Source organism: Pseudophryne corroboree, chromosome 2 (assembly GCF_028390025.1).
Source record: "Pseudophryne corroboree isolate aPseCor3 chromosome 2, aPseCor3.hap2, whole genome shotgun sequence".
NCBI lineage: Eukaryota > Metazoa > Chordata > Amphibia > Anura > Myobatrachidae > Pseudophryne > Pseudophryne corroboree.
In genome coordinates this window covers 894,796,237-894,815,845 of record NC_086445.1, presented here as the reverse complement: position 1 = coordinate 894,815,845, position 19,609 = coordinate 894,796,237, and the positions used below count along the sequence as shown (strand labels likewise).

The window sequence follows — 19,609 nt, the reverse complement described above, 5'->3', positions numbered from 1 at the left end:
GTATATTTCCCAGTAAATATGAAGTTTATCTACTTCACAAAGAAAAATAACACAGTAAGGTTCTGCATTGATGCAACGCATCTGAGCAAAACTAATTTGTGAACTCGCCATCTTTTGGTAAATGACACGCCATCTTTTGGTAAATGACAAATGTTTGCAAATAAGGCAAAGTTATGCTAAAGTCTCGAATACAGTGGGGCAGTCCTGCTAATTGGACACTGTCCCGCTGTACCTCACATGGGTCGCAGTGGGGTGTGGGGGGCAGATTGGGAAACCCAGTGACCGCAAAGCAGCCAGTGATCACTGAATAGATGCACACGGCTTCTATCAGTGCAGGGAGGGCTAGCCGAGGCTGTCCAGCTGCTCAGGGAGCGCTGGGCACGCCCCCAAAATGACTAAAATGGGTGTTGCAGTGCTAGGCCACACCCTCCTCCTGAGGCCCCACGTACTCATCCTGAGGCCAAACCCCCTTTTAAAAAAAAACATTTGTAGCAGTGGATTCCACCAAAGTCAAGTATTCAGGTAGGTATACATAAAACATTGTGATAAAACCAGTGTGGTTGAATGTTTAAAGCTTCTTGTTGAAAGTGCTGGTTACAATAAATATAATTATTTTTCCTCATCCCAGCATATTTCTAATGTAGTAGGAAAAGTTTCCAAATGTTAATGGTTCCTGTAAGACCTGTTTTGCAAGAAGTGGGTCCATAAGAGTCTATAGCTCCTGCATGCTGTGTTTACCTAATAGTTCCTGGTGGCTGGTAGTGTCAGTGTTTTCTAGGAAGGATGGAAGATGTTTATGCAGATGCTCCCATATGGAGTACATGCTGGGCTGCGGATGTTGTCCCTCTCTGGCTGAGCTCAGACCAGCGTGAGTGACTTCCAGGGGTGCAGCCAGTCCTACATGTTTTATCTGCAGTAATGTCGGATTTCAACAATGACGGTTTTTATCGACCCACTTCTTACAAAATAGGTTTTACATGAATCAATAACATTAGGGACAAGGTAATACCCCTGATACCAGCACATCCCAATGCAAAGATATTCAGCACACTGGATCAAAAGTGTGGATTTTTGCTATCACCTACCCTGGCACCATCATTCCAAAAATATGGCCTAAAGGTTGCAGGATAGAAAACAGAGAGTTGTAGTAAATAGAGTGCATTCACAGGAGGGAAATGTTACCAGTGGACTACCCCAGGGATCTGTACTTGGACCAGTGCTTTTTAATATCTTTATTGGCGACATTGCAAATGGTATTAAAGGGAAAGTATGCCTTTTTACACACAGATACTCAAATGGTTCTGGTCTAAACACAGTCAAGCAAATTCATGATCCAAGATAACAAGGAAAGAAAATTCTGGGTTATACAACAGTGAGGTACAGTAAGCCGTAGAAAGGATAGAAAGTAAACAACTTGAAGAGAAAGAGAACAAAGTAAAGGCAAAGCAAAAAGAGGAGAGAGGAGGGGTCTCTGGGATAGGTCTTCAGGCTAAGAATAGCAGTAAGTCAATACGTATAGATGGCTATCACAAGAAGAAGAAGGGACATTTTGAGAGGCTAACCACAGGCTCCATATTTTGTCAAATGATTTGGAAGAATTATTATTTTATTTATTTATTGCCAGTTATTTATATAGCGCACACATATTACGCAGTGCTTTACAGAGAAAATTTTGTCCATTCACATCTGTCCCTGCTCCAATGGAGCTTACAATCTATATTCCCTACCACATGTACATGCAGACACATTTACGCTGTGGTAAATTATGTTTTTGGAGCCAATTCACCAACCAGTATATTTTTGGAATGTGGGAGGAAACCAGAATACCCAGACGATACCCACGGAAGCACGGAGAGAATATACAAACTCCACACAGGGCCATGGTGGGAACTGAACCATGACATCAGGACTGTGAGGCAGTAATGCTGACCATTACACGTTCCCAAGACGACAAGGCCTCGGGAGCCAGAGGAGAGAGGAAACCGCAGAGAGAGCAATGTTGCTTTTCTGTGACACTGCTAGAAGAACAAGGAGTCCTGAAAATGATGAAATGGCCCCAGGGCCGGATTATGGGAGAGGCGACACGGGCAGTCGTCCCGGGGCCCCCACATGTTAAGGGCCCCCACACATTGCCCCAGACTCCCAAGTGCCACTCACATAAAACTGGAGTACAGCATTTAGCTGTCTCCAGTTTAATGCTCTTTCTAACAGCTGCGCCGAGGAGATTCAATAGATAATGAAGAGCCACCGAGCCAGTATGTGCTCGGATGCATTGCTGGGCGGTGTCTGTGGGGGTCAAGTGTCTCCCGTGAGATCCGGTCAGCATATTGCGCCGGATAATGCCCCTTCACAGCCACGAGCCACCTAAAGCACTACTGCCAGTATGTGCTTGCATGCATTGCTGGGCGGTGTCTGCGGGGATCAAGTGTCTCCCGTGAGATCCGGTCAGCATATCGCACCGGATGCCCGCCCCTTCACAGCCACGAGCCACCTAAAACACTGCTGCTGGGATGCCGGAAGGGTTGGTTCTAAATCGGAGTGGAAGAAGGGACTTTCTGACGTCACTAGGGGAGGAGACACGTCACCAGGGGGAGGAGCTACGGCCGAACAGGTTACCCAAAAAGTACCCTTGCGGGCTCGCTTCGCTCGTCACACTTCGGGCTCGGTGGCTCGCTTCGCTTACACTAAAGGTACAAGTTGGTGGCGTGGATAGTAGAGGAACTATCCCGCTGGCCTAGCCCCTTGTGCCGTGGCTCCTCCCCCTAATGTAAAAGGTCCCTTAGGCCACTTGAATCTAGCATCTACCATGCCGGAAGCCTCACAAAGCCACTGCACATCATGGAAAGACAACGCAGTGGCTCCCACAGGCCTCCAGGTAACTACTCTTCAGGGCACCTGAGTGCAAGCTCTTCTGCCCAGTCTCTCATTATATCTCTCCCACTGCCTGTCTCTTTCCCCCATGTCTGTCTTTTTCCCCCTAAGCCACCTCTCAATGTCTCCTCTCTCTCCCATGCCCCTCTCTCACCCCATGCCCCCTCTCTCTCCCATGACCCTCTCTCTGTCTCTCCCTGCCCCCTCTCCCCCCATATATATGGAACCCCCCTAAAAATCCTGTGTTTGTATGTATATGTGTATATATATATATATATACGTACGTACGTACGTACGTACATATATATATATATATTATATATACTTAGATAATTTTATTTCTCTAACGTCCTAGTGGATGCTGGGAACTCCGTAAGGACCATGGGGAATAGCGGGCTCCGAAGGAGGCTGGGCACTCTAGAAAGATCTTAGACTACCTGGTGTGCACTGGCTCCTCCCACTATGACCCTCCTCCAAGCCTCAGTTAGATTTCGTGCCCGGCCGAGGTTGGATGCACACTAGGGGCTCTCCTGAGCTCTTAGAAAGTTATAGTCTTAGAATTTGTTATTTTCAGTGAGACCTGCTGGCAACAGGCTCACTGCAGCGAGGGACTAAGGGGAGAAGAAGCGAACTCGCCTGCTTGCAGCCGGATTGGGCTTCTTAGGCTACTGGACACCATTAGCTCCAGAGGGATCGACCGCAGGCCCAGCCTTGATGTTCGGTCCCGGAGCCGCGTCGCCGTCCCCCTTACAGAGCCAGAAGCAAGAAGATGGTCCGGAAAATCGGCGGCATGAAGACTCTGTCTTCACCAAGGTAGCGCACAGCACTGCAGCTGTGCGCCATTGCTCCTCTCACACACATCACACTCTGGTCACTGAGGGTGCAGGGCGCTGGGGGGGGCGCCCTGAGGCAGCAATAAAAACACCTTGGCTGGCTAAAATACCTCAATATATGGCCCCAGGGGCTATATATGAGGTAAATACCCCTGCCAGAATTCCATAAAAAACGGGAGAATAGGCCGCGAAAAAGGGGCGGAGCCTATCTCCTCAGCACACTGGCGCCATTTTTCCCTCACAGCTCGGCTGGAGGGAAGCTCCCTGGCTCTTCCCTGCAATTCTACAGTACAGTAAGAGGGAAAAGAGAGGGGGGGCATTAAAATTGGCACTGTATACAGTATATTATATAAAAGCTATTAGGGACATAACTCAGTTAGTCCCTGTATATATATAGCGCTCTGGTGTGTGCTGGCATACTCTTACTCTGTCCCCCCAAAGGGCTTTTGTGGGTCCTGTCCTCGTTTAGAGCATTCCCTGTGTGTCTGCGGTGTGTCGGTACGGCTGTGTCGACATGTTGAATGAGGAGGCTTATATGGTGACTGAACAGAGGCCGATATATGTGATGTCGCCCCCTGTGGGGCCGACACCAGAGTGGATGGATAGGTGAAAGGTATTAACCGACAGTGTCAACTCCTTACATAAAAGGGTGGATGACGTAACAGCTGTGGGACAGCCGGCTTCGCAGCCCGTGCCTGCCCAGGCGTCTCAAAGGCCATCAGGGGCTCAAAAACGCCCGCTCTCTCAGATGGCAGACACAGATGTCGACACGGAGTCTGACTCCAGTGTCGACAAGGTGGAGACATATACACAATCCACTAGGAACATCCGTGACGTGATCCCGGCAATAAAAAATGTGTTATACATTTCTGACTTTAACCCAAGCACCTCTAAAAATGGGTTTTGGGTTTGGGGAGAAAAAACAGGCAGTGTTTTGTTCCCCCATCAGATGAATAAATGAAGTGTGTGAAAGCGTGGGTTCCCCCGTTAAGAAACTGGTAATTTATAAAAAGTTACTGATGGCGTACCCTTTCCCGCCAGGTGGATAAGTTACGCTGGGAGATATCCCCTAGGGGGGATAAGGCGCTCACACGTTTGTCAAAAAAGGTGGCACTGCCGTCTTAGGATACGGCCACTTTAATAGGTACCTGTTGATAAAAAACAGGAGGCTATCCTGAAGTCTGTATTTACACACTCAGGTACTAGACTGAGACCTGCAGATAGTGCTGCTGCAGCGTGGTCGGTGACCCTGTCAAACAGGGATACTAGTTGGCAAACATAAAAACATATTAAAGACGTCGTCTTATATATGGGGGATGCACAGAGGGATATTTTGCCGGCTGGCATCCAAAATAAATGTAATGTCCATTCTGTCAGGAGGGTATTAGAGACCTGTCACTGGACAGGTGATGCTGACTTAAAAAGCGCATAGAGAGCCTTATAAGGGTGAGGAATTATTTGGGGATGGTCTCTGGGACCTCGTATCCACAGCAACTGCTGGGAAGAAATAATTTTACCTCAGGTTTCCTCACAGACAAAGGTACAGTCCTTTCGGCTTCAGAAAAGCAAGCGGGTCAAATGGCGCTTCCTTTCTGTACAGAGACAAGGGTAGAGGGAAAAAAGCTGCACCAGTCAGCCTGTTCCCAGAATCAAGATTCTTCCCCCGCCTCCTGTGAGGCCACACCATGACGCGGGTGCTCCACAGGTGTAGCCAGGTACGGTGGGGGGCCGTCTCAAAAATTTCAGCAATTAGTGGGCTCGCTCACAGGTGGATCCCTGTTTCTTTCAAGTAGTATTTCAGGGGTACAAGCTGGAATTCGAGATGTCTCCCCCCAGCCGTTTCCTAAAATATGCCTTGCTGACAACTCCCTCAGGCAGGGAGGCTGTGCTAGAGGCAATTAATAAGCGGTATTCCCAGCAGGTAATACTCAAGGTGCCCCTACTTCAACAAGGACGGGGTTACTATTCCACACGGGTTGGGGTACCGAAACCGCATGGTTCGGTGTGACCCATTTTATATTTAAAATCCTTGAACACAAAAATTCAAGTTCAAGATGGAATCGCTCAGGGCGGTTATTCCAAGCCTGGACGAGGGGGATTACATGGTATCCTGGGACATCAAGGATGCTTACCTGCATGTCCCCATTTACCATCCTCGCCAGGAGTACCTCAGATTTGTGGTACAGGATTACCATTACCAAGTCCAGACACTGCCGTTTGGACTGTACATGGCACCGAGGGTGTTTTATCAAGGTAATGGCCGAAATGTTGATACTCCTTCAAAAAAAAAAAAAAGGGAGTTGTAATTATCCCGTACTTGGACAATCTCGTTATAAGGGCGAAGTCCAAGGAGCAGTTGGTAGTCGGGGTAGCACTATTTTGGAAAGTGCTGCAACAGCATGGTTGGATTCTAAACAGTCCAAAGTCACAGCTGGTTCCTATGACACGTCTACTGTTCCTGGGGATGGTTCTGGACATAAACCAGAAATAGTGTTTCTCCCGGAGGAGAAAGCCAAGGAGTTGTCATCTCTAGTCAGAGACCTCCTGAAGCCAAAATAGGTAGCGGTGCATCATTGCACGCGAGTCCTGGGAAAAATGGTAGCTTCCTACGAAGCAATCCCATTAGGCAGGTTCCATACAAGAACTTTTCAGAGGGACCTGTTGGACAAGTGGTCCGGATTGCATCTTCCGATGCATAGGCTGATAACCCTGTCTCCAAGGACCAGGGTATCTCTACTGTGGTGGCTGCAGAGTGCCCATCTTCAAGAGGGCCGCAGGTTCGGTATACAGGACTAGGTCCTAGTGACCATGGATTCCAGCCTTTGAGGCTGGGAGGCAGTCACACAGGGAAGAAATTTCCAGGGACTTTGGTCAAGTCAGGTTATTTCCCTACACATAAATATTCTGGACCTGAGGGCCATTTACAATGCCCTGAGGCCGGCAAGGCCTCTGCTTCAAAACCAGCCGGTACTGATCCAATCAGACAACATCACGGCAGTCGCCCATGTAAACCAACAGGGCGGCACAAGAAGCAGGATGGCGATGGCAGAAGCCACAAGGATTCTCCGATATGCGGAAAATCATGTGTTAGCACTGTCAGCAGTGTTCATTCCCGGAGTGGACAACTGGGAAGCAGATCTTCTCAACAGACACGACCTCCACCCGGGAGAATGGGGACTTCCTCCAGAAGTCTTCCAATAGGATTGTACACCATTGGGAAAGGCCACAGGTGGACATGATGGCGTCCCGCCTCAACAAAAAGCTATAAAAGATATTGCACCGGGTCAAGGGACCCTCAGGCGATAGCTATGGACGCTCTGGTAACACCGTGGGTGTACCAGTCGGTTTATGTGTTCTCCCCTCTGCCTCTCATACCAAAGGTACTGAGAATAATAAGAAGGCGAGGAGTAAGAACGATACTCGTGGATGGCCAAGAAGAGCTTGGTACCCAGAACTTCAAGAATTTATATCAGAGGACCCATGGCCTCTGCCACTCAGACAGGACCTGCGGCAGCAGGGGCCCTGTCTTTTCCAAGACTTACCGCGGCTGCGTTTGTCGGCATGGCGGTTGAACGCCGGATCCTGAAGGAAAAGGGCATTCCGGAGGAAGTCATTCCTACGCTTACTAAAGCCAGGAAAGAGGTTACAGCAACTCATTATCACCGCATATGGCGAAAATATGTTGCATGGTGTGAGGCCGAAAGGGCCCCAACAGAGGAATTTCAACTAGGTCGATTTCTGCATTTCCTGCAAGCAGGAGTGACTATGGGCCTTAAATTGGGTTCCATTAAGGTACAGATCTCGGCTCTGTCGATTTTCTTTCAAAAAGAACTAGCTTCAGTACCTGAAGTTCAGACATTTATAAAAGGAGTGCTGCAGAGTCAGCCCCCGTTTGTGCCTCCTGTGGCACCTTGGGATCTCAACGTGGTGTTGAGTTTCTTAAAATCACATTGGTTTGAACCACTAAAAACCGTGGATCTGAAATATCTCACGTGGAAGGTGGTTATGTTATTGGCCTTGGCTTCTGCCAGGCGAGTATCAAAGTTGGCGGCTTTGTCTTGTAAAAGCCCTTATTTGATTTTCCATATGGATAGGGCAGAATTGAGGACTCGTCCCCAGTTTCTCCCAAAGGTGGTGTCAGCGTTTCACCTGAACCAGCCTATTGTGGTGCCTAGGCTACTAGGGACTTGGAGGACTCCAAGTTGCTAGACGTTGTCAGGGCACTGAAAATATATGTTTCCAGAGCGGCTAGAGTCAGAAAATCTGACTCGCTGTTTATCCTATATGCACCTAACAAGCTGGGTGCTCCTGCTTCTAAGCAGACTATTGCTCGTTGGATTTGTAGTACAATTCAGCTTGCACATACTGTGGCAGGCCTGCCACAGCCAAAATCTGTCAATGCCCATTCCACAAGGAAGGTGGGCTCATCTTGGGCGGCTGCCCGAGAGGTCTCGGCTTTACAACTTTGCCGAGCAGCTACTTGGTCAGGGGCAAACACGTTTGCAAAAATTCTACAAATTTGATACCCTGGCTGAGGAGGACCTGGAGTTCTCTCATTCAGTGCTGCAGAGTCATCCGCACTCTCCCGCCCGTTTGGGAGCTTTGGTATAATCCCCATGGTCCTTACGGAGTTCCCAGCATCCACTAGGACGTTAGAGAAAATAAGAATTTACTCACCGGTAATTCTATTTCTCGTAGTCCGTAGTGGATGCTGGGCGCCCATCCCAAGTGCGGTTTATCTGCAATACTTGTACATAGTTATGGTTAACTAAATCGGGTTATTGTTGAGCCATCTGTTGAGAGGCTCTATTGTTTCATACTGTTAACTGTGTTTCATATCACGAGTTGTACGGTGTGATTGGTGTGGCTGGTATGAGTCTTACCCGGGATTCAAAATCCTTCCTTATTGTGTACGCTCGTCCGGGCACAGTACCTAACTGAGGCTTGGAGGAGGGTCATAGTGGGAGGAGCCAGTGCACACCAGGTAGTCTAAGATCTTTCTAGAGTGCCCAGCCTCCTTTGGAGCCCGCTATTCCCCATGGTCCTTACGGAGTTCCCAGCATCCACTACGGACTACGAGAAATAGAATTACCGGAGAGTAAATTCTTATTTTCTAAGGGCCCCCACAAGTTCGTTGCACAGGGCCCCCACAGACCTTAATCCGGCCCTGTATGGTCCCCACAGAGCCCTGATCTCAACATCATCAATTCCGTCTGGGATTACATGAAGAGACAGAAGGATTTGAGCAAGCCTACATCCACAGAAGATCTATGGTTAGTTCTCCAAGATGTTTGGAACAACCTCCCTGCCGAGTTCCTTCAAAAACGGTGTGCAAGTGTACCTAGAAGAATTGATGCTGTTTGGAGGCATAGGATGGTCACACCAAATATTGATTTGATTTACATTTTTCTTCTGTTTCTTCACTTGGCATTTTGTTAATTGGTAAAAAGCCACAGAATATAAATCTGTTCATATTCTATTATACATTTTGTTCTTTATAAGAACCCAAAAATAATAGAGATTAACAAATATTGTTGAAAGGTGAAGGCTTCCTGCAGTAAAACATAAATCTGTTTGAGACAACACAGGGAGTACTACTGATCAGCTCTTACAATGTCAATGTCAACCTTGTGCTGCAAGTGAGGTGGGTTGTGTTCTAAGTGTTTGTTTGCTACCCAGGAGTATATCAATTTGTCTAATCCTTTCCAGCGGCGACACCTGTCGTAGGCATAGACAGCGTGTGACTCAGAAAGCCCAGCATGGTATGACTCAGTAAAATTAACAAATTTAGCCTCTCAGTCCATTTCTTGGTACTCAGCAGGGAGCAGAACATCATTTGGAAAGAAAATGAGGGCCAGCTTTTTGCAGTCAAAATATTAGTCATGATTTTCCCTTAGCTGTCATAAATGAGTCAGCATGTCAGCTACAATGCCTGTGAGTCCCTGCTGGCCTTGGATTGATGAAAGAAATGCTTGGAAATCTGAATACCAAATGTGTTCATTACTTTTCACACTTTATTATTTCATAACGCTGAGCCCGACTGACGTTCTCTGTATTGCAGTATTCATTTTTAAGATCACATTGTTTTATTAAGTCCAAAACTGTATCTGAGCCATATAAAAGTTTTATAATCTATTATCGGCCTTCATACTGTACTGAGACGGCCCGTTATGGAACCTCATGTGTTTACCACAGACAACATCTGTATATCCCGTGCTTTAAGCATGTAGTGTGAGCGAGTGAAAGGAAGATGTAGATGAGAACCATGCACGCTTACCTACTGCTCCTCCCGGGGATCCACGAGGGATCATCATTGCAGCCCCTCCCCCATGATATAATGCCATGATTCGCTGCACTGTGTTTCTGGTGGCGGGGCCATGATGATGCAAATCATGTCATCACATCTCCACCCACTTCATGTACGTAATGGGTGGGATCCAGGGGGGTTGACTACTCTCCTGGTATCCGAGAGTATGTACTCAAATGCTGTAGGTTCCTGTGGGACCATGGGGGTAATTCAGAGTTGATCGCTCGCTAGCTGTTTTTTGCAGTCCAGCGTTCGCATAGTCGCCACCCACAGGGTAGTGTATTTTAGCTGTGCAAGTGTGCGATCACATGTGCAGCCGAGCGGTACAAAAAGATCTTGTGCAGTTTCTGAGTAGCCCACGACTTACTCAGCTGCTGCGATCATTTCAGCCTATCCGGGACTGGAACTGACGTCAGGAACCCTCCCTGCAAACGCTTGGACACGCCTGCATTTTTCCCAAACACTCCCTGAAAACAGTCAGTTGCCACCCACAAACGTCCTCTTCCTGTCAATCACCTTGCGATCGCCCGTGCGAATGGATTCTTTGCACAAACCCATCGCAGAGCAACCCGCGCGACGCGCCTGTGCATTGCGGTGCCTTCACATGCGCAGTTCTGACCTGATCGCAGCACTGCAAAAAACGCTAGCGAGCGATCAGGCCTGAATTACCCCTCATGTCATGCAAAGTTACCTTATCGTATATACATTTGTGTGAGTTGCATAGACTGAGCTTAAAGGAAAGACAAAAATCAACCATAGCTGCCTACTGGAACCAAGTAGACCCTTCGCCAGTCTCATCACTTACAAAGCGTATCTGACCTTGCAGATACTGTACATATGGAAAAAGTGAGGAATTGCCTCTGGCAGACCCGATCTTTCCATCCAGATCTAGTCCCCTTAGTCCTATAGTGAAGAGAAGAACCAGCTCTCCCTCTCCATATAATGCCTATCATTAACTTGGTACCTGTAACCTCAGTCTCAGAATCATGTGTATGGCTTTCCTTAGGCACAACACCTTTACCACGTTTCATTATTTCCACTTTAGATTCCTTTTCTTCCCTTTCTTACTTTCAGTTGCAAATTTGCTTAAATTATACATCATAATGTATACTGATAATTATCTATCTAAATCCCGTAAATCTCATCTAGCAATGAAAAGCTATACACTACTACAATGATGAAAACAATCATTATTCCATGCTGATTTCCACTGTTTGTCCTCTATGTCTGATGAAAAATATAACAAAAAAGCCATCATTTCCAAACCTGTTCTGCAGAGTATTTGCCCGCAGGGCGCAGGCGCATTTGACCACATAAAATGGCACACGTTTTGGCAGCAGAATTTGCCCTAGGTGGAATGTCTCCTATGATTTTTGTTACGGCCGGTAATCACAGACCTTCCCCAATCAGTTTATGTAACTTAGTTCATGTAATATAGAATTTTTTCCACAATATAGGAGTTTACAGGTACAATGTGACATGGCAACTGCTCAGAATGCCAAAAAGAAAGTGGAACTTCACAATAGTATCTTATCTAGAGAAGCACATGGCAACCTGTTACCTGCTGCAGGGTAGAAAGAAAGAGAGAATGTAATTGATGGTATTTACGGTAGTTCATGGAGATTTTTCTGCTCAGTATTACACCAACTTTGATATACTGTGTGCAGGGGAGGTTTCAGAGCAGAGAGGGCCCTTGTGCAGGCTCCACGTGGACCCCTCCACTCTGACAACGCAGTAGACTCTGGCTTTGTGCCAGTCTACTGCGCATGTCCAGGCCTCTGGGAATATAGTTCCAGCGCCTTGTTCCAGGGGACTTCTCTATTGCATCATTTACCTTGTGATTTCTGCTGGCCGATGCAGGACACAGGCGACGGCTGAGATATAAGTATAACTGTATTTGGGTGCATGTATACGGTTGGTGTGTGGCCCCCTAGGACCCAGGGGCCCATGTGAAGTGCACAACCTGCACTCATTATAGATGCGACATTGACTGTATATTAATGTCAAATGTGACTTTGCTTGCTCTTGAAGGGATTTTATCTAGAACATCAAACTGTTGTATATTACATTTTGTTTATTCATGTGCACCTGATTAATTTAGAAAAATACTAACGGCCATTAATTTTTTGTTGCACATTATTTATAATGATCTATAAACAGAGCAATTCTGTGTGGGCTCTGCAATTATGTAGCCACGTCAGTGACATCCCATGATTTTAGAATTCCAACTTGTGTTTCTCTATCGTCCTAAGTGGATGCTGGGGTTCCTGAAAGGACCATGGGGAATAGCGGCTCCGCAGGAGACAGGGCACAAAAAAGTAAAGCTTTTACCAGATCAGGTGGTGTGCACTGGCTCCTCCCCCTATGACCCTCCTCCAGACTCCAGTTAGATTTTGTGCCCGAACGAGAAGGGTGCAATCTAGGTGGCTCTCCTAAAGAGCTGCTTAGAGAAAGTTTAGCTTAGGTTTTTTACTTTACAGTGAGTCCTGCTGGCAACAGGATCACTGCAACGAGGGACTTAGGGGAGAAGTAGTGAACTCACCTGCGTGCAGAGTGGATTTGCTGCTTGGCTACTGGACACTAGCTCCAGAGGGACGATCACAGGTACAGCCTGGATGGTCACCGGAGCCGCGCCGCCGGCCCCCTTGCAGACGCTGAAGAGAGAAGAGGTCCAAAATCGGCGGCTGAAGACTCCTGAGTCTTCATAAAGGTAGCGCACAGCACTGCAGCTGTGCGCCATTTTCCTCTCAGCACACTTCACACAACAGTCACTGAGGGTGCAGAGCGCTGGGGGGGGCGCTCTGAGAGGCAAATAAAAACCTTATTAGAGGCAAAAAATACCTCACATATAGCCCACAGAGGCTATATGGAGATATTTAACCCCTGCCTAACTTCAAAAATAGCGGGAGACGAGCCCGCCGTAAAAGGGGCGGGGCCTATCTCCTCAGCACACAGCGCCATTTTCTCTCACAGAAAAGCTGGAGAGAAGGCTCCCAGGCTCTCCCCTGCACTGCACTACAGAAACAGGGTTAAAACAGAGAGGGGGGGCACTGATTTTGGCGATATTGTATATATATAAAAGATGCTATAAGGGAGAAACACTTATATAAGGTTGTCCCTATATAATTATAGCGTTTTTGGTGTGTGCTGGCAGACTCTCCCTCTGTCTCCCCAAAGGGCTAGTGGGTCCTGTCCTCTGTCAGAGCATTCCCGGTGTGTGTGCTGTGTGTCGGTACGTGTGTGTCGACATGTATGAGGACGATGTTGGTGAGGAGGCGGAGAAATTGCCTGTAATGGTGATGTCACTCTCTAGGGAGTCGACACCGGAATGGATGGCTTATTTAGAGAATTACGTGAGAATGTCAACACGCTGCAAGGTCGGTTGACGACATGAGACGGCCGACAATCTATTAGGACCGGTCCAGGCGTCTCAGAAACACCGTCAGGGGTTTTAAAAACGCCCATTTACCTCAGTCGGTCGACACAGACACAGACACGGACACTGAATACAGTGTCGACGGTGAATAAACAAACGTATTTCTCATTAGGGCCACACGTTAAGGGCAATGAAGGAGGTGTTACGTGTTTCTGATACTACAAGTACCACAAGAAAGGGTATTATGTGGGAGTGGAAAAAACTACCTGTAGTTTTTCCTGAATCAGATAAAATAAAATGAAGTGTGTGATGATGCGTAGGGTTACCCCGATAGCAAATATTGGCGTTATACCCTTTCCCGCCAGAAATTAGGGTACGTTGGGAAACACCCCTTAGGGTGATAAGGCGCTCACACGCTTATCAAGTGGCGTTACCGTCTCCAGATACGGCCGCCCTCAAGGAGCCAGCTGATAGGAAGCTGGAAAAATATCCTAAAAAGTATATACACACATACGGTGGTTATACTGCGACCAGCGATCGCCATCAGCCTGGAGATGCAGTGCTGGGTTGGCTTGGTCGGATTCCCTGACTGAAAATATTTTATTCATGTAGAGCATTTAATAGGATGCATTCTATATATATGTATGTGAGATGCACAGAGGGATATTTGCTCTCTGGCATCAAGATAAGTGCGTTGTCCATATCTCCCAGAAGATGTCAGGGACACGACAGTGGTCAGGTGATACAGATCCCATACGGCAGATGGAAGTATTGCTGTATAAAGGGAAGGAGTTATTTGGGGGTCGGTCCATCGGACCTGGGGACCACAGCAACAGCTGGGAAATCCAACCTTTTTTACCCCAAGTTACATCTCAGCTAAAAAAGACACCGTCTTTTCAGCCTCAATCTTTCCTTTCCCATGAGGGCATGCAGGCAAAAGGCCAGTCATATCTGCCCAGACATAGAGGTAAGGGAAGTAGACTGCAGCAGGCAGCCCTTTCCCAGGAAAAGAAGCCCTCCACCGCGTCTGCCAAGTCCTCAGCATGACGCTGGGGCCGTGCAAGCGGACTCAAGGTGGGGGGGTAGTCTCAAGAGTCTCAGGGCGCAGTGGGATCACTCGCAAGTTGACCCCTAGATCGTACGAGTATTATCCCAGGGGTAAAGATTGGAGAGTCGAGACATCTTCTCCTCGCAGGTTCCTGAAGTCTGCTTTACCAACGGCTCCCTCCGACAGGGAGGCAGCATTGGAAACAATTCACAAGCTGTATATCCAGCAGGTGATAATCAAAGTACCCCTCCTACGACAAGGAAAAGGGTATTATTTTTCCACACTATATTGTGGTACTGAAGCCAGACGGCTTGGTGACACATAGTCTAAATCTAAAATGTTTTGAACACTTACATAAAAGGTTCAAATCGAGATAAAGTCACTCAGAGCAGTGATAGCGAACCGGAAAAAAGGGGACTATATGGTGTCCCTGGACATCAAGGATTACCTCCATGTCCAAATTTTGTCCTTCTCATCAAGGGTACCTCTGGTTCGTGGTACAGAACTGTCAATATCAGTTTCAGACGATGCCGTTTGAATTATCCACGGCACCCCGGGCCTTTTTACCAAGGTAATGGCCGAAAAGATGTTTCTTCAAAGAAAAAAGGCATCTAAATTATCCCTTACTTGCACGACCTAAAAAGGGCAAGTTCCAGAGAACAGTTGGAGGTCGGAAGAGCACTATCTAAAGTAGTTCTTCGACGGCACGACTGGATTCTAAATATTCCAAGAATCGCAGCTGTTTTCCGACGATACGTCTGCTGTTCCTAGGGATGATTCTGGACACGGTTCAGAAAAAGGTTTTTCTTCCCGAGGAAAAAGCCAAGGAGTTATCCGACCTGTCAGGAACCTCCTAAAACCAGGAAAGGTGTCTGTACATCAATGCACAAGAGTCCTGGGAAAAATGGTGGCTTTTTACGAAGCAATTCCATTCGGCAGATTCCATGCAAGAATTTTCCAAAGGGATCTGTTGGACAAATGGTCAGGGTCGCATCCTCAGATGCACCTGCGAATAACCCTGTCGCCAAGGACAAGGGTATATCTTCTGTGGTGGTTGCAAAAGGCTCATCTATTGGAGGGCCGCAGATTCGGCATACAGGATTTGATCCTGGTGACCACGGACGCCAGCCTGAGAGGTTGGGGAGCAGTCACACAAGGAAGAAACTTCCAGGGGGTATGGACGAACCTGGAAAAGTCTCTTCACATAAACATTCTGGTACTAAGAGCAATCTAAAATGCTCTAAGCCAGGCGGAACCACTCCTGCAAGGAAAACCGGTGTTGATTCAGTCGGACAACATCACGGCGGTCGCCCATGTAAACAGACAGGGCGGCACAAGAAGCAGGAGTGCAATGGCAGAAGCTGCCAAGATTCTTCGCTGGGCGGAGAATCACGTAATAGCACTGTCAGCAGTGTTCTTCCCGGGCGTGGACAACTGGGAAGCAGACTTCCTCAGCAGACACGATATTCACCCGGGAGAGGGGGGTCTTCATCCAGAAGTCTTCCACATGCTAATAAACTGTTGGGAAAGACCAATGGTAGACATGATGGCGTCTCGCCTCAACAAGAAACTGGACAAGTATTGCGCCAGGTCAAGAGATCCACAGGCAATAGCTGTGGACGCACTGGTAACACCTTGGGTGTACAAATCAGTATATGTGTTTCCTCCTCTGCCTCTCATACCAAAGGTATTGAAGATTATACGGTGAGGAGGAGTAAGAACAATACTAGTGGCTCCGGATTGGCCAAGAAGGACTTGGTACCCGGAACTTCAAGAGTTGGTCACGGACGACCCGTGCCCTCTACTTCTGAGAAGGGACCTGCTACAACAGGGTGCCTGTCTCTTTCAAGACTTACCGCGGCTGCGTTTGACGGCATGGCGGTTGAACGCCAGATCCTAAAAGGGAAAGGCATTCCAGAAGAAGTCATTCCTACCTTGATTAAGGCAAGGAAGGAAGTCACCGCGAAACATTATCACCGCATTTGGCGAAAATATGTCGCGTGGTGCGAGGATCGGAGTGTTCCGACGGAGGAATTTCAACTGGGTCGTTTCCTACATTTCCTACAATCAGGATTGTCTATGGGTCTCAAATTGAGATCTATTAAGGTTCAAATTTCGGCCCTGTCAATATTCTTCCAAAAAGAATTGGCCTCAGTTCCTGAGGTACAGACTTTTGTTAAAGGAGTACTGCATATACAGCCTCCTGTGGTGCCTCCGGTGGCACCGTGGGATCTAAATGTAGTTTTAGATTTCCTCAAATCCCATTGGTTTGAACCATTGAAAAAGGTGGATTTTAAATATCTCACATGGAAAGTGACTATGTTACTGGCCCTGGCTTCCGCCAGGAGAGTATCTGAATTGGCGGCTTTATCTTATAAAAGCCCTTATCTAATCTTCCATTCGGATAGGGCAGAACTGAGGACTCGTCCGCATTTTCTCCCTAAGGTGGTATCAGCGTTTCACCTGAACCAACCTATTGTGGTGCCTGCGGCCACTGGCGACTTGGAGGACTCCAAGTTGTTGGACGTTGTCAGAGCCTTAAAAATATACATTTCAAGGACGGCTGAAGTCAGAAAATCTGACTCGCTGTTGATACTATATGCACCCAACAAGTTGGGTGCCCCTGCTTCTAAGCAGACGATTGCTCGTTGGATTTGTAACACAATTCAACTTGCTCATTCTGTGGCAGGCCTGCCACAGCCTAAATCTGTTAAGGCCCATTCCACAAGGAAGGTGGGCTCATCTTGGGCGGCTGCCCGAGGGGTCTCGGCATTACAATTCTGTCGAGCAGCTACGTGGTCGGGGGAAAACACGTTTGTAAAATTCTACAAATTTGATACCCTGGCAAAAGAGGACTTGGAATTCTCTCATTCGGTGCTGCAGAGTCATCCGCACTCTCCCGCCCGTTTGGGAGCTTTGGTATAATCCCCATGGTCCTTTCAGGAACCCCAGCATCCACTTAGGACGATAGAGAAAATAAGAATTTACTTACCGATAATTCTATTTCTCGGAGTCCGTAGTGGATGCTGGGCGCCCATCCCAAGTGCGGATTATCTGCAATACTGTACATAGTTATTGTTAACAAATTCGGGTTATATTGTTAAGGAGCCATCTTTAAGAGGCTCTTTCTGTTATCATACTGTTAACTGGGTTTAGATCACAAGTTGTACGGTGTGATTGGTGTGGCTGGTATGAGTCTTACCCGGGATTCAAATTGCCTCCCTTATTGTGTACGCTCGTCCGGGCACAGTACCTAACTGGAGTCTGGAGGAGGGTCATAGGGGGAGGAGCCAGTGCACACCACCTGATCTGGTAAAAGCTTTACTTTTTTGTGCCCTGTCTCCTGCGGAGCCGCTATTCCCCATGGTCCTTTCAGGAACCCCAGCATCCACTACGGACTCCGAGAAATAGAATTATCGGTAAGTAAATTCTTATTTTTTCATATAGAAAGCTTCCTTGTTAACCTATATCATTGTGATGTGTGCCAGCTGCAGACATGTCTGCATTGCACCTACTGTCCAGCTCATGTTACTCTCCTCTGTACTTCTAGAATGCAGAGTTCTGTGAATTTTTACTGACCAAGCTCATCAATGCTGAACATGCCTGCTGCAAGTCTGACAAGTTTGCAAAGCTTGAGGACCGGACGAGAGCTGCTCTCTTGGACAATCTTCATGATGACCTTCATGTGCACACGCAAGCTATGCTTGGCTTGGGCCCAGATGAAGACAAGCTTGAGAATGGAGCTCATGGCGGGTTCTTGGAGTCCTTTAAAGTAAGTGTAGTGGAGTAACCCTAGATGTGGACCCAGCTCCTTGGAAGGGGTCAGCTTAACTGCAGGTGGTTCACCCACTGATTTAGTGTTCCAGTTTCCCTGCCATGTAGATATTGCATAGGTTCTCAAACTCGGTCCTCAGGACCCCACACAGTGCATGTTTTGCAGATAACCCAGCAGGTGCACAGGTGAATTAATTACTCACTGACACATTTTAGAAGGTCCGCAGGTGGAGCTAATTATTTCACATGTGATACTGTGAGGAAACCTGCAAAACATGCACTGTGTGGGGTCCTGAGAACCAAGTTTGAGAACCTGTGAGATATTGCAATAATATCATCACATGACCACTGAAGGATTACACAGTCTTGCGTTCCTGTAGTAGGGTTCATTTCTAGGCTAAAGGAGTATGGAGTATGGAGTCAGTATTTCGACACTGTCAGTGCAGTCATTCAGATTGTTGACAGATGACGTTGACAACTGGAAAATGTCAACATGGACAGAATGTCAACTTATGAAATATCAACTTTGTCAAAATGTGCATTAGTGCAAGGGTTAGGCAGGGACGTATTTGAGAGAGGGAGGGGGCCAGTGTACAGTCTCCCTCCAGGTCCCCTGCACCGATTATGGATATGCCACTTTCGTCAGGGTTACTGTTAGAGTTAGCGATAGACTTAACTAAAGACACATTGTCCACATTCTGACCATGTTGACGTTTAATCAGTGTCGACGTGCTGAATGTCAACATGGCGAATGCTGAAATTATGTTGACAGAACGACCACGTCAACATTAACACATACCTCCCAACTTTTGAATATTTGAGGTTAGGACAAGCTGCGCCAAAGGCACGTCTGGAAAGTGGGCAGTGCCTCAAGCGGAGGGGGCGTGTCCTAACTTTGCAACTCCTGTTTTCGTAATTTTGGGGGCTTGCCCTGCTGGGTAGCCCCCGGCTCCACTCCCTGCACTGATAGATGCCGTGTGTATGCGCACGAAATCTATTCAGTGATCACCGGCTGCTTTGCAGAGTAGAGCAGCGGTGATCACCGGCTCTCCCAGTCTGCCCCCCCACCAATGAGACACTGCTGCCCGCAGGAGGGACAGCGGGACAGTGTCCAATTAGCGGGACGCTGTATTCGGGACAGTTGGAAGGCATGTTCTCATGTGGACATTATTAATGTTGAATGTCTACCTAATGTACAGAACCCTTTACATTTCAGTAGACCAGTGTGTGAAAGGAGCCGGGTAGTGTTCCCGGCATTCTAGGAATGTAAATGCTGACAGCACCATTTATAGTCCTGTTTAGAGACAAAACAGTCCAAGAATCATGCAGTTCAATTCCACTTTTGTGTATAGTGTATGCAAAGTGTATGTACTGTATGGCAGGAACACCGTAGATCTGCG

At 47.5% G+C, this 19,609-nt stretch overlaps 1 protein-coding gene across 9 annotated transcripts in view; it reads left to right on the top strand.

Moving 5' to 3' along the window:
* The window catches only part of RAP1GAP2 (RAP1 GTPase activating protein 2), a 1,491,256-nt gene that overhangs the window by 1,391,206 nt on the left and 80,441 nt on the right, over window positions 1-19,609 (top strand). For all 9 annotated transcript variants that reach the window (XM_063956011.1, XM_063956008.1, XM_063956013.1 and 6 more), the window contains one exon: window positions 17,986-18,207. In XM_063956011.1, coding sequence (XP_063812081.1) covers window positions 17,986-18,207 — 222 coding nt within the window. The remainder of the gene's footprint in view (window positions 1-17,985; window positions 18,208-19,609) is intronic.